The sequence below is a fragment of the Erinaceus europaeus genome, chromosome 14 (genome assembly GCF_950295315.1).
Source record: "Erinaceus europaeus chromosome 14, mEriEur2.1, whole genome shotgun sequence".
In the NCBI taxonomy this organism is placed as follows: domain Eukaryota; kingdom Metazoa; phylum Chordata; class Mammalia; order Eulipotyphla; family Erinaceidae; genus Erinaceus; species Erinaceus europaeus.
Genome location: NC_080175.1, coordinates 46,537,369 through 46,551,937, shown reverse-complemented (window position 1 = coordinate 46,551,937; position 14,569 = coordinate 46,537,369). Strand labels below are relative to the sequence as shown.

Below are 14,569 nucleotides of genomic sequence, written 5' to 3'. Positions count from 1 at the left end.
GGGCGGGGACAGTCCCTGTGCCCAGGATGCTCATATCCCAGCTCCTTCCCCTCCCTACAGCGAATACCAGCACCAGAGCAAGGCTGTGGATGGGGAGCTGGAGGGCTACAAGAAGTCCATTGTGAAGGAGGAGGAGAAGAATGAGAAGCTGGTGCGCACCCTGCGCCGCATAGAGGCAGAGGCTGGGCTGCTTCGGAAGATGGGTGCACAGTGCCTGTCCAAGCAGGAGGCCCTGCAAGGCGAGTTCAACACTTATCGCCTCACCTTGCAGGACCTGGAGGTCGCCATTGCCAAGGTCCAAACGGTATGGCCTCGCCTCCCACCCTGGGGGCCCCCTGGCTTCCGATGCCCCTTCCCTGCCAACACCTGCTCCCTGCACTGCAGGAGCAGGCAGCTGCCCAGGGAGAGCTGCAGCTGGCCCAACAGAGCACCCAGAATTTGATGGAGCAGCGGCGCAAGATAGAAGCTGCCATGGTGGAGAAGCTCCAGGAGCACATGACCTCTAACAAGATGACTAAGTACTTCCATCAGCTCATCCGGAAGCTGCAGAAGGAGAAAACCAACCTGGTGAGCCTAGGGATGGCTGCCAGGGCAGGGCACTGGGGTGGAGGGGTCCATCTCCGTGTGAGCACACAGCACTCGGTGGGGGTCAGTGTGGACCAGCCTGCCTTCTTTCTAGTAAAAACCATGCATTCACTCTTTTTTCAAACTTCATGTGAAAGACTAGAAAGAAAGAGAAAGGCAGCACTCTGGTTCATGCAGTGCAGGGGATCAAACCTACCGTGCATTCTTGCTCATTGGAGAAAACCAGAGAGGCATGCAGGAGAGTAAGATTGTTATATTCCCAGCATCCAGACACAGTCTTTCTTTAAAAGTTGTATTTCCAGGCAGGGGTAGATAGCATAGTGGTTATGCAAAGTGACTCTCATGCCTGAGGCTCGAAAAGCCCAGGTTCAGTCCCCTGTACCACCATAAGCCAGAGCTGAGCAGTGCTCTGGTAAAAAATAAATAAATAAATAAAAAGTTGTATTTCCTTCTGAAAATTAAGTATAAATTTTTCATGCTACTAGGGTTATCATTGGGGCTCACATCTGCATAATTCCACTAGTCCCAATGTACTACTTTTTTTTTTTTTAACCTCTGGTCACTGGGGCTTGGTGCTGGCAATACAGATCCACCACTCTGTCAGCCTTTTTTTTTTTTTTTCCCCATTTAATAGGACAGAGAGAAATTGAGAGAGGAGGGAAGAGAAAGAGGGAGAAAGACACCTGTAGACCTGCTTCACTGCTCGTGAAGTATTCCCCTGCAGGTGGGGAGCTGAAGCTTGAACCAGGGTGCTTGGTGTATCTTTGTGTGTAATACTATGTGCATTTAACCAGATGCACCACTGTCCAGTCCCCAGATGCTTTCAATTTTTTAGATAGAGGGTGAGAGACAGAGTGAGAGAGAGAATTGGAGGGGTGAGACTCCAAGAGAGAAGAGAGATCACAGCACTGCTTCATCACTTCTGAAGCTCCCCTCCTGCAATACTCCCATGTTGTGACTGGGGGCTCTGTCCCCACCACCCCTGTTCCAAAGTCCCACCAGAGTGGCTTCAGAATCCTAGACCAAAGGGGTCAGGTGGTGGCACACCTGGTTAAGTGCACATATTACAGAACCCTAGACCCCATGGTGGGCCACACTGCCTCTCTGCATCCCAGTTCTGGACAGTCCTGTCTAATCACTCTCTTAGCTCCTTGTCACAGATATGCCCCACCTCTATACCTGTCACCAAGCTGCAGGGTGTCTGAGCTGCTGGGACAAAGTGTTGTCCTCTTAGGCCCAGCAAGAGAGAGAGAGAGAGCGCCCACACTCTAATCCTCTAATCATGAAAGAATCATCAAGTCCTGGTCAGCCTGTTCAGAGGTGCCCAGAAACACAAATCAAAACCAAGACTGTTCAGTTCCTTGTCCTTCTGCTAATTCAGGTGACACACCTTTCCAAAATCGATGGGGACATTGCTCAGGCCACGCTAGACATCACCAACACACACTACCGGCAGGAGCTACACCAAAAGACACTGGTGGAGCTGGACCAGGAAGTGAAGAAGGCCACCGAACTCATCAGCAATAGCCAGAGCGAGATCTCACGCCGCACCATCCTGATTGAGCGCAAGCAGGGCCTCATCAACTTCTTTAACAAACAACTGGAGCAGATGGTGTCAGAGCTGGGGGTGAGTGGGGAAGGCACACAGGGCGGGAGTAGGTACTCTTCTGGGATGTACTTGAGGTCTTGTTCACATTCCCCAGCCGCTTCATCATCATCTTTTTCATTATTACTATTGTCATTATTGTTATTTGTTTTGCCATCAGGGTTGTCGCTGGGGCTCAGTGTTTGCATGACTCCACTGTTCCCGGGGACCATTTCTTCCTTTCCTCTGCACAGATGGCAAAACACACAGGCATACAGAGAGTGAGAGACAAGTAGAGACACTGCAGTACAGCTACATCATGCATGAAGCTTCCCACTGCACTCCAGCAGGTGCTTCCATGTGGTGGCCTGGGGCTTGGACCCCAGGTCTTAATAATGCATAGTAACACATGCACTGCTCTGGGTGCTCAAATCACAGTTTGAGGGGTTGTAAGGGAGAAAGCCCCTGACCTGTGAGTTCTTTGTTAAAAGACAACTTACTTTATATTATTGTTCATTTATTTAAAGTAGAGCTGTACTCAACTCTGGCTTATGGTGGTGCTGGGGATTGAACCTGGGACTTCAAAAAAAAAAATCAAAAATAGGAGTCTATTCTTATGCCATTCCCCCACCCTAAAAGACAACTTTCAGAGCCTCCAGAGGGCTCACACAGTAGAATGCATATGTTAACTGTGTATGAGGACCCAGGTGTGAGGTTCCAGCCGCCACATGGGAGCACCTGCTTGGATGAAGCTTCACAAGGAGTGCAACAGTGCTGTGGTATCTTTCTCTCTGTCTCTCCCTCCCTCTGAGTCTCAGCAGCAACAGGGGATGAGAGCCCTCATGGCAGGCCCATCCCCTCTGAACCCAGCTGCTTCCACGTGGGAGGCAGCCCAGATGCCCACTGACTTGGTGTTTCCTCCAGGGGGAAGAGCTGGGGCCCCTGGAACTGGAGATCAAGAGGCTGAGCAAGCTGATTGAGGAGCACAATGCCAGGCTGACACAGGCACAGGTGACCTGGCTACGGCTGCAGCAGGAAATGGTGGCTGCCACGCAGGCACGGGAGGAGCAGCTGGCTGCGCTGGACATGTTCCAGAAGGAGCTGCACATACTAGAACAGAAGAAGCTGCGCATAGAGAGTGAGCCCAGGAGGGGTAGAAAGCATAATGGTTATGCAAATAGACTCTCATGCCTGAGGCTCTGAGGCCCCAGGTTCAATCCCTATACTACCATAAGCCAGAGCTATCAGAGCTCTAATAAAAAACAAAAAAGAAAGAGAGCCCTCTGTCACCTACCCAGCCGTGGCTCAGCCACCCAGCACACTGCCCCCCCTGGGAGGGAGGGAGAATCGTGGGCAGAGGGCACACCAGGAGGAAGGAGCATCAGCAGGGGAGGAGCATCACTTGAGGGAGGGAGCACTTCCAGAGGGAGCATCACTTGAAGGAGGAACTCCAAGGAGATGGAGGATCACTTGGAGACTGGAAAGGAGGACTGCCTGGGAGGGATAATTTGGGTGGGAACATCACCAGGAGGAGGGAACATCACCAGGGGAATGACTATCCAGGAAAGCATAACCTAGTGGAAGAAGCACCATCTAGAGGAAGAGTCACCCCAGGGAGGACAATCTGGTGTGGAGAGAGAGCATTATCATAGAGAGTGAACACTACCTGCAGGGAGGATCACCCAGGGGAGCACCGCCTACTGGAGGGGGCATCACCAAGAGGAGGGAGCACAGGGTGAGCCCAGCTCCAGGAAAGCCCTGGGATTAGCTCATGAAGCAGGCGCAGGGCTGGTATGTAGTGTGAGACCTAAAGGCAACGCTTGGAGAGATGGGGGGTTTGGGGAGCAGGCAGGGAAGTCCCATGGCAGTCCCAACCACTCTAAAGGCTTGGCAGCCTCTGGTCCGGGGGATCCTTGAGTCCCTTATTAGGCTGGACTTAGCATAAGCTTCCTCCATAGCTGCCCCTCTTCTGGCCTGGGGCCACAACCCCTGCCTTTGCCCTTTTGACCCACCATGGGGCACCCCACGCTCCCTGCTGGAGATCAGGGAGTGACCATCCACACACCCCCACCTACCCACAGCTTGGTCTGTGGTGAAAAAGGTAACCACTCATACTGACTGCGTGTCCTGACATGGGGGAACCTCCAGGAGCACTCCCTCCCTGTCCTCTGCTCCAGCAGGGATGAGATTTGGAGGGGGGAGGCAAAAGCATATGGGGAGGGGCAGCCTGGAGAACTCCCCTCCCCGGGGACTTGTCCCTACACCACTGTCCCCACAGATAAGATCAGCCAGGAGCGAAAGGAGCAGAAGGACATCGAGCGGCACAAGAAGGACCTGGACAATGACCTCAAGAAACTCAATGTGCTGCTGAGCCAGAAGCGCAGTAGCTCTGAGACACTGCAGCAGGGCAATGTGGTGACAGAGAACGAATTCGTGCGCTCACTCAAGGTAGGGAGTCCAGTCCCTGGCCCCATGACTGACAGGCCCCGCTGAACAACCTCCACGACCACCACCCTGGCCTTCTTGTAGGCCTCTGAGAAGGAGAGCATCGAGATGCAGGAGAAGCTGGACCAACTCAATGAGGAGAAGGAAGCCATCCTGAACAGTCTGGTGGAGGCAGAGTGAGTCTCAGCCCAGCTGGGGGTGCCCATGCCACCCTCTACCTAAGACCCTGGGGGACCCCCACCCCCAAGCAGCCCCCCTCTGCAAGCTAGCTACTTCTTGCTTTAGGATAAGCTTGGCAATTTCTCTGTTATTTTTTGTATTATCTTTATTCATTTATTTATTTATTGGATAGAGACAGCTAGAAATTGAGAAGGAAGGGGATGATACAGAGGGAGAGATACCTGCAGACCTGCTTCACCACTCACAAAGCTTTCCCCCTGCATGTGGGGACCGAGGGCTTGAATCTGGGTCATTGTGCATTATAACATGTGCATTCAACCAGGTGCACCACCACCAGACCTGCTCTATGTTTTGTTTTTTTTAACTTTTTTTCCCTTTTGTTGCCCTTGGTTTTATTATTATTATTGTTATTGTTGTTGATGTCGTTGTTGGATAGGACAGAGAGAAATGGAGAGAGGAGGGGATGACAAAGAGGGGGAGAGAAAGATAGACACCTGCAGACCTGCTTCACCGTCTGTGAAGCGACTCCCCTGCAGGTGGGGAGCCAGGGGCTTGAACCAGGACCCTTATGCCTTATGCCAGTCCTTGCGCTTTATGCCACGTGCGCTTAACCCGCTGCCCTACCGCCTGACTCCCTGTTGTATGGTTTTATAGTGCTTGCTTATAAGGACAATCCGGCGGCAGAGGGTAGATAGCATAATGGTTATGCAAACAGACTCTCATGCCTGAGGCGCCAAAGTCCCAGGTTCAATCCCCCACACTACCATAAACCAGAACTGAACAGTGCTCTGGTTAAAAAAAAAAAAAAAGAACAATCCATGGGGCCAGACAGTAGAGCACCTGGTTAAATGCACACATTATAGAGTGCAAAGACCAGGGCTCAAGCCCCTGGTCCTCACCTTCAGAGTGAAAGCTTCACAGGTAGTGAAATAACGCTGCAGGTGTCTCTCTGTCTCTTTCTCTCTCCTCCCCTTCCCCTCTCAATTTCTCTCTGTCTCTATCCAAATAAATAAATAATTTGAAAAACTATAAGAATGATTCAGGGGCCCAGTGGTGGCGCACTTGGTTAAGTGCACATATTATAATGCACAAGGACCCAGTTTCAAGCCCACAGTCCCAACCTGCAGAGGGGAAGCTTCACAAGTGGTGAAGCAATACTGCAAGTGTCTCTCTGTCTCTCTTCCTCTCTATCTTCCCCTTCCTCTCAATTTCTGGTTGTCTCTATCCAATAAATAAAAGGGTCAGGACTTTTCCAGTAATTGTTGAGCAAGAGGTTTAATCGGTTAAAGGAAGGAGAAAGCAACGTTATCAGTAACCAGCAGCCGGGGGGGGGGGGGGGGGGGTCCTGAGGGCAGACAGAAGATAGATCAGATATGATCAAAGGAATGGAATGGGTGGCGAAGTAGGGAGGGAACTTTCAGGTAAAACAATGATTATGTAGATAATAAGGGAGTGGGCTATTGTGAGGCAGGGAGGCTGATAGAGGGAACTTTTCCGTGGTGGTCATTTTCTTCCATGCTTGATCTCCAGTAGAGAGAGACTGACAGAAAGGCCGTGCCACCCAGGCTCCCACTTTTAAATAGGAGGTCCCACACCATGCTCAACCATATCCTCACGATTTCCCTACATACTGCAGAAAGGGCAAAATCTCATCTAACTCAATTCTCCCCTGTGGGCTATAAAGCCACCTTGATTGTCTAAACAAAGGTGGGCTTCTCCTCTGTGTTCCCCTTGGAAGTGGCATGGCATTTCTGTGGCCCTTCCCCCATGGGTCTGTGTCCTCATCTCCAGTTCAGGGGTGTCCTGTGCCCCCCAACCTTCTGAGTTCCTGCTGATTTGACAGCATCCACACCCAGACTTAAACAGATAAACTGCGGGGTGTTGTCATCTGTCCCAATGGTTGTAACTGAACTGTGACCACAGAATGTGAGGAGGGGTGCAGAAGGGACTCATGCTTCAAGAGGTTAGGAGTTTGAGGTGGGGGCCCAGGCTGCAGACTCTTCACTGTTCCCTTATACCACAGGGAGTGAGGGGGGAGTCCTGGGAGCTAGTTTCAGGGCACTAACTCCATTCATGAGGGCCCCACCTTTATGGCCCAGTTGTCTCCCCTTCCTCATGTGGTAACATTGATAACATTGTAATAGGATTTCATTATAACATTGTAACAGGATTTCAGCCTGTGAGTGTGGCAGCACACAGACAGAGCACAGCAGGGGTGTCTGATTAGCTTTTACTAGCTTCTAAACCGCTGGTCTGTTTAGACTGGTAGGTTTTTTTGTGTTAGTGTTCTGCTGTCTATGCCAGAGGTTTGCCTGTTTCAAGGGTTGGCAAAACCTTTCTGTGATGAATCGTGGTTCCAACTTTTCAAATTCAGGGTCCATGCTGCCCCTCTTGATGCTGCTGTTGCCGCTCAAAGGATAAAGAAGTGAGTGTGTGGCCAGTGGCACTTTCCTGGTGGGAGCTGAGATGTGATGTTTATCTTCTTTTCCTCTACAGCCAGTCGTTTGACATTACACTGTTCCAATGTGTAAGTCAGGCTCAGCCAAGTTCAAACACTCAGTCCAGGGGCCTTGTTGTTTTTTAATATTGTTGTTGATGTCATTATTGTTGGATAAGACAGAGAGAAATCGAGAAAGGAGGGGAAAACAGAGGGGGAGAGAGAAAACAGACACCTGCAGACCTTCTTCACTGCCTGTGAATCGACTCCCCTACAGATGGGGAGCCAGGGCTCAAACCGGGATCCTTATGCTGGCCCTTCTGCTTCTCACCACGTGCGCTTAACCTGCTGTGCTACTGCCTGACTCCCCTTTCCTTCCTTCCTTCCTTCCTTCTTTTTTTCCTTCCTTCCTTCCTCCCTCCCTCCCTCCCTTCCTTCCTTTCTTCTTCTTTCATTTTGTTTTGCTTTCTCAGACAAAAAGAGCAAGGCAGAGAGAGGAAAAGTACCCACAGCCCCAAATCTTGATGCAGTGCAGTGGGGGCCAGGGCTAGATGGAGTACATGGCAAAGCAGCAAGCTTCCAAGTGAGCCATCTCTAGGCCCAAGGTGTCCAATTTAGCACTTACACTGTTTCTCCTTCTGCAATAGACACCAGATCATGCTGTGGGAGAAGAAGATCCAGCTGGCAAAGGAGATGCGAGCCTCTGTGGATTCTCTGACAGGACAGACGGAGATCCGGGCCATGAAGGCCGAGATCCACCGTATGAAGGTGCCTAAATGCAGGACATGGCCACTGGCCACACGAGCTGTTCCTTGCCTGACCCTCAAGTCCAAGTCTGTCCTGATTTTGATATTATTGTAGGCACATAGTCAGCACAACTGTACACTGAGTATTCTGTAAACCAAGCCCTTTGCAATCAACACATTAAAAAGGGAAAAAAATAATGTATTCATTAACACAAGAGAGAGAGGAAGAGAACCAAAACATCACTCTGGCACATGTGATGCCAGGGATCAAATTCAGGACCACATGTTTCAGACTCCAGTGCTCTAGCTACTGTGCCACCTCCTGAGCCACTTTTTTTTTTTTTTTTTTAAATCAGAGCACTGCTCAGCTTTGGTTTATGGTGGTGCTGGGAATTGAACCTGGGACCTTTGGTGCCTCAGGCATGAATATCTTTTTGTATAACCATTATGTTGTCTCCCCAGCCCCCACTCAACATACTTTTAAAAGATTTATTTACTTATTGGGTAGGGGTAGATAGCATAATGGTTATGCAAAGAGACTTTTACACCTGAGGCTCCAAAGTCCCAAGTTCAGTCCCCTGTGCCACCAGAAACCGGAGTTGAACAGTGCTCTGGTAAAAAAAAAAAAAAAATACACAAAGATTTATTTACTTATTTATGAGAGAGGAAGAGAGAGAGAAGCAGAGCTTCACCATGGCACATGCGATGTTGGAGATTAAACTCAGGACCTCATGCCCAAGAGTCCACTGGGTTATCCACTGTGCCACCTCCTGGGCTGCAGTCAGTGTATTTTAAATGCTATTTGAGGGCCAGGTGTTGGTGCACAAGCTACCATGCACAAGGGCCCAGGTTCAAGCTCCCACCTGCAAGGGGAAAACTTCCCAAATTGTGGAGCAGGGCTGCAAGTATCTCTCTCCCTGTCTATCTACCCCATCCCTCTTGATTTCTCAGTCTCTACCGAATAAATGAATATTCTTTGAATCGCAAACACCCTTTAAATGCTGGTTATGAGCCGTGGCTGTCACAGCCTGCGTTGGGTCACATCCTGCTGCCTGGCCCCCAGGTCAGGCATGGGCAGCTGCTCAAGCAGCAGGAGAAGATGATCCATGACATGGAGCTGGCCGTCGCCCGCAGAGACACCATCGCCCGCCGGGCCGAGGCACAGAGCAAGACGGACGGGAAGCTGCTCACCAGGACAGACTTCCACCACAAGCAGATTGAGCTCCGCCGGAAGATCAGGGATGTCCAGAAGGTAGACAGGCCAGACAGACAGATAAGGCTCCCAGGGCTGGCAAGATACCTCACACAGAGAGTGGCTACTTTGCCTAGGTTCAAGCCCAGTCCCCACCATCCTGGGGGAAACTATGGTCTCTTTCAGTCTCCCCAGCTGTCTCTTGCTTTCTATATGAAAAAAATAATGTTGACTCAGAGCAGTGAAGTCTTGGTGGTGATGAAAGAGGGAGGGGCGCTACGGTTTTTAGTGCACATGCCATAATGTGCAAGAACCCCACCCAATGGTACCCCAGCCCCTGGTACCCACCTGCAGGGGGAAGTTTCATAGCTGTGAAGCAGGGCTGCAGGTATCTCTATCTCTCATTTCCTTCTCAATTTCTCAGTTTCTGCCCAATAAATTAATAAAATCTAGAAAAGAGAAAGGAAGGAAGGAAGGGGGTTGGGCGGTAGTGCAGTGGGTTAGGTGCACATGTCGCAAAACTCATGGACCAGCATAAGGATCCTGGTACGAGCCCCAGCTCCCCACCTTCAGGGGTATCAATTCTCAGGCAGTGAAGCAGGTCTGCAGATGTCTGTCTTTCTCCCTCTCTGTTTTCCCCTCCTCTCTTGATTTCTCTCTGTTCTATCCAACAACAACGACAGCAATGAGAACAATAAAAAAAAAGGAAGGAAAGAGGGAAGAAGAGAGTAAGGGAGGAGTACCTGCCAGACTGTCTTCACAGGTCAGTGTCCACCAACCCTCCTGCATGCAGTTGTCATGTGTCACAAGCCTCACTGGCAGGTGTCACCAGCCAGGGCTGTCCTGAGGTGCCTGCTCCTCATTCCCAGGGGATTGTGGGTATCTGAACTACTGTATTGCAAGGCAGAGAAGTAAGGTGTGAGGAGTCATGCACAGGGTGCCATGGAGTGTGCTGGCTTGCCCAGAGGGTGGTCTTGGGCAGGATAGTGGCTGATGATTGGGCCTGAGCCTCCCAGCCGGCCAGGTAGAAGTTCACAAGAAGCAGCAGATGTGACTCTGGTCTAGCTGGCACTCATGCAACCTTCATGCCACTTGAAGACACCAATAGTATCCAAAATGCTTCTAGAATTATCTTTTCTTGTTTCTCCTTCTTCTCCTTCGCCACCTCCTCCTCCCTTTGTTTTTGTCACTGGGGTTTCACTGCTCTGGGATCTCTGGGAAATAGAGAGACAGAGACATGCTTGTGGCTCACCCAGCAGATTATTCACATTGCCATGTGTCAGGACCCAGATGGGACCCTTGCCCACCATACGGAAGCACTTGGGGGGTGGCAGGGGGAAGGTAACTCCCATTCTTTCACTCAATTGCTCACCCTTCTAAATAAAAGCTGGGAATGATGAATGCACTGCAGGCACTGAATCTCAGCAGTAACACTGATGACAAAAAAAGAAAGAAAGAAAGAAAGAAAGAAAGAAAGGAAGGAAGGAAGGAAGGAAGGAAGGAAGAAAAAGGAGTGGGAGGAAGAGGAGGAGAGAAGAGGAACAAATAAGAAAGTAAGGAAGGACACAGAGGGAAAGACCACAGCATGGAAGCTTCCTTCAGTTCAGTGGAGGCCGGGCTCTAACCTGAGTTGGGAACATGGTAGACCTGGTGCACTGTCCAGGTGAGCTGTCTTGCTGGCCCCTTCTAGACTTTTATGTCTTATGATGCTGCTTCCTTAGTCCCCCCCACACACACACACCTCAACACTCACTCTCTGATGTAAACATACATCCCTGGTCCCCAAGCCCCTACAGACAGGACCCCTGGAGGCTATCAGTGCTGTGAGCTGCCCCCCGGGGGGGTTCAGCTCTGCAGGGTGTGGCTCAGAGTGGACACCACTCCTCCCAGAAGCCTCCAGGATTGTGCCCAGAGAAGGCTCCCCAGAGTCCCCCTGCTTCCCTCTCCTAGAAGGGACAAAGGGACCTCCATCTCTCCAGGCCACCGAGGACTGTGCCCAGACCATCTTGGAGCTGGAAGTGGCACAAAAAGCCATGAGTGACAAGCTGGTGGAGAGGCAGGAGCAGCTGTCCCACATGCAGGCCAGCTCTGATGAGATGGACTTGGACCTGGAGAGGCTCGCCACACTCAAGCGACAGGTAGATGCATCCCCAGGGAAGCTGGGGTCCCAGGAGCGCAGGGGAGCCTCCCTGTGCTTAGCAGGACTATGACTGAGGTCTGCTACTCCCAGGGCTGATCATGGCACCATGGGCACTTTGCTCACAGCCCCAGTAGCCAGGCTCGGTCTGGGCCCTGGGAATACAGAAGAGGGAAGGAAAGACAGCAGTCCCCACCACCACACCCAGGAGGAGAGAGAAGAAAAAAGGGAAGGGGGCTGGGCGGTATTGTACCAAGTTAAGCGCACAGTACAAAGTGCAAGGACCCATGCAAAGATCCCAGTTTGAGCCCTTGGTTCCCCACCTGCAGGGGGGAGGTCACTTCACAAGCTTCACTATCTTTCTCTCCCCCTCACTACCTTCCCCTCCTCTTTCAATTTCTCTCTGTCCTATCCAATAATAAAAAAAAAAAGATAAAAAATGGCCTCCTTAAAACAACAAAGGCAACAAAAGGGAATAAATAAATAATTTTTAAAAGGCCTCCTGGAGCAATGGATGCATAGTGCAGGTAACAAGCCCCAGTGATCACCCTGGAGGAAAAAAAAAAGTAAGAAGGGAGGGGATGAGGTGGATATTGTGCTGGATTCTCAAACACGGGGTCCCAAGGTCAATTATAGGTATCGCATGTGCCAGAGTGATGCTGCGATTCTCTCCATCCCCCTAATACATATTTAAAAAAAAAAAAATTGATGGGATAGATCTCAATAATAGAGCACATGTTTCACATGAAGGAGTGGTCCCCTCAAAAAATAAAGATAGATAAAGAGGGGACACAGGATAGACCAGGAAATGCCACTTTGGTGGGGGGGGGGGGCAGTGGGCTGAGAATGCTCACAGAGAGAACAGCTTTTTGATTCAAAGCTTAAGGGTGGCCTGAGAGGTGGCACAGTGGTTAGAGTACTGAACTCTCAAGCCTGAGGTCCTGAGTTGAATACCCAGCATCACATGTGCCAGAGTGATACTCTAGCTGTCTCTCTCCCTCTTCTCTCTTTCCTTACTAATAAGTAAATGCATACTTAAGTTTAAAAAAAAAAGGCAGAAGGCCATGGCACAAAGCGCAAGGGCCAGCTTAAGGATTCCGGTTCAAGCCCCCAGCTCCCCACCTGCAGGGGAGTCATTTCACAGTCAGTGAAGCAGGTCTGCAGGTGTCTGTCTTTCTCTCCCCCTGTCTTCCCCTCCTCTCTCCATTTCTCTTTGTCCTATCTAACAATGACGACATCAATAACAACAACAATAATAACTATAACAATAAAACAACAAGGGCAACAAAAGAGAAAATAAATTTAAAAAAAAAAAGGCAGAAGGCAGTAAGTCACATTCTAGAGTGTAGAAGGAATCACCAGTAAAGACACTCCCTCCTCTGTCCCCTCAGGACTGTGCCTGGCCTGGGGGCAGGACCACTCCTACAGTCCTTCTGTCAGAAGCAGACAAGGCAGGTCTTGAGAAAGAACAGAGTCTTGACTTTGGACACAAGCCCCTCTAGCTCCAATGTGGAGTATGGGCAAAGAGGCCAGTCCAAGGTCACAGTCCCTGGGGAGGCTGCTAACACAGGTACCATGGTAGGAAGTGGAGTGTGTGTGTGTGTGGGGGGGGGGAGCCACTGGACTCTGCAGATGATTCCCAAGTCACACCTGTGGCACTTTCCCGGGAACAGAATGTGAGCAGCAGAAGTAGGACTGTGTGTGTTGGGACAGTGGGTGTCCACTTTAACAATGCACTGCCCACCTGATCTCTCACTGCCAGAACCTCTCAGAACTGGTGATGTTGCAGACACGCCTGAGGCACCTGCAGGCAGTGAAGGACAGCCGCTACGTGTACCTGTTCCGCTCCATGAACTCACTGCAGATCGAGCGCAAACGCATGAACAACCGGCTGGCCACCATTGCCAGCATCCTGGACCATGTGAACAATGAGTACCCCCAGTTCCAGGAGGCACTGCTCAAGGTCAGCCAGGCCATTGCCAGCACACTGGAGACACCCCCACCCTCCTAGAGCCCAGACCTCACTGGGAGCAGGGCACCTCCCCACCACCACCACTGCTCACCTCTGCACCCACACTCCTGCCCCTCACCGAATTCCCTGAGATTCAAGTCTACTGGCTGGAGATGGTCTTGGGGAAGAAACACCGAACATTCTTCATCTGCCTTGTTCTCCTTCGTGTCCAGTGAGTGCTCCATCACCACGCATTGCTTACCTCAGCTGTCAACATTTCACCTCTCTGTGATTTACAAGGCGGACACCCCCCCCACACACAATATCTGACCAGCAGCCAGAAGAAAAATAAATTTTATTTTCTGAATATGGGGGAAAAGAGCATTTATTCTAAAACATTCTGGAAAGGCAAAAGTCACAAGGAAGAGGCGGTATGCTCTATTCCATCTTCTGACAAGCTCCTCCCGGTTGGTGCTGTCCACACATTCTAGGAAGTCATATTGGACTTGTAGATTTCCCTTGTTAAAGTCCTTCACCTTCATGTGAGCATTTTTCCCATTGCACAAAGAGGTCTTTAAAATGGCATGAAATGTTCCCACAGTGGTGACTTTTGAAGCTCTTTCTTTTTTTTTTTTTCTCTTATATTTATTTATTTTCCCTTTTGTTGCCCTTGTTGTTTTTTATTGTTGTTGTAGTTATTATTGTTGTTATTGATGTCATCGTTCTTAGATAGGACAGAGAGAAATGGAGAGCGGAGGGGAAGACGGAGAGGAGGAAAGACAGACACCTGCAGACCTGCTTCATCTCTTGTGAAGCTACTCCCCTGTAGGTGGGGAGCCAGGGCTCGAACTGGGATCCTTAGGCCGGTCGTTGTGCTTTGCGCCACGTGCGCTTAACCCGCTGCACTACCGCCTGACTCCCCTGTGACTTTTGAAGCTTAGGGCAATGGCTTTTGGGCCAGCGAAATGGCTCACCTGGATAGTACACTCGCTTTGTTAGGTGCTCGACCCACGTCCCAGCCTAGCCTCCACAGCACTGAGGGAAACTTCTTGCCATGGTCTCTCACTATGCCTTGCTCTTTCTTTTTGTATTTATTTTTTCCCCTTTTGTTGCCCTTGTTGTTTTATTGTTGTAGTTATTATTGTTATTGATGTCATCGTTGGATAGGACAGAGAGAAATGGAGAAAGGAGGGGAAAACAGAGGGGGGAGAGAAAGACACCTGCAGACCTACTTCACCGCTTGTAAAGTGACCCCCCCCTGCAGGTGGGGAGCTGGGGGCTGGAACCGGGATGCTCACGCCAGTCCTTGCC

General features: G+C 50.5%; 1 protein-coding gene across 2 annotated transcripts in view; it reads left to right on the top strand.

Annotated features, from left to right (window-relative positions):
* The window catches only part of CCDC40 (coiled-coil domain containing 40), a 65,677-nt gene extending 52,052 nt beyond the window's left edge, over positions 1–13,625 (top strand). For both annotated transcript variants that reach the window (XM_060171855.1, XM_016192522.2), the window contains 10 exons: positions 61–304; positions 385–567; positions 1,967–2,212; positions 3,095–3,308; positions 4,449–4,618; positions 4,700–4,791; positions 7,880–8,000; positions 9,042–9,230; positions 11,150–11,308; positions 13,070–13,625. In XM_060171855.1, coding sequence (XP_060027838.1) covers positions 61–304; positions 385–567; positions 1,967–2,212; positions 3,095–3,308; positions 4,449–4,618; positions 4,700–4,791; positions 7,880–8,000; positions 9,042–9,230; positions 11,150–11,308; positions 13,070–13,318 — 1,867 coding nt within the window. In that variant the 3' untranslated portion in view covers positions 13,319–13,625. The remainder of the gene's footprint in view (positions 1–60; positions 305–384; positions 568–1,966; positions 2,213–3,094; positions 3,309–4,448; positions 4,619–4,699; positions 4,792–7,879; positions 8,001–9,041; positions 9,231–11,149; positions 11,309–13,069) is intronic.
* The last annotated feature ends 944 nt before the right edge of the window (positions 13,626–14,569 follow it).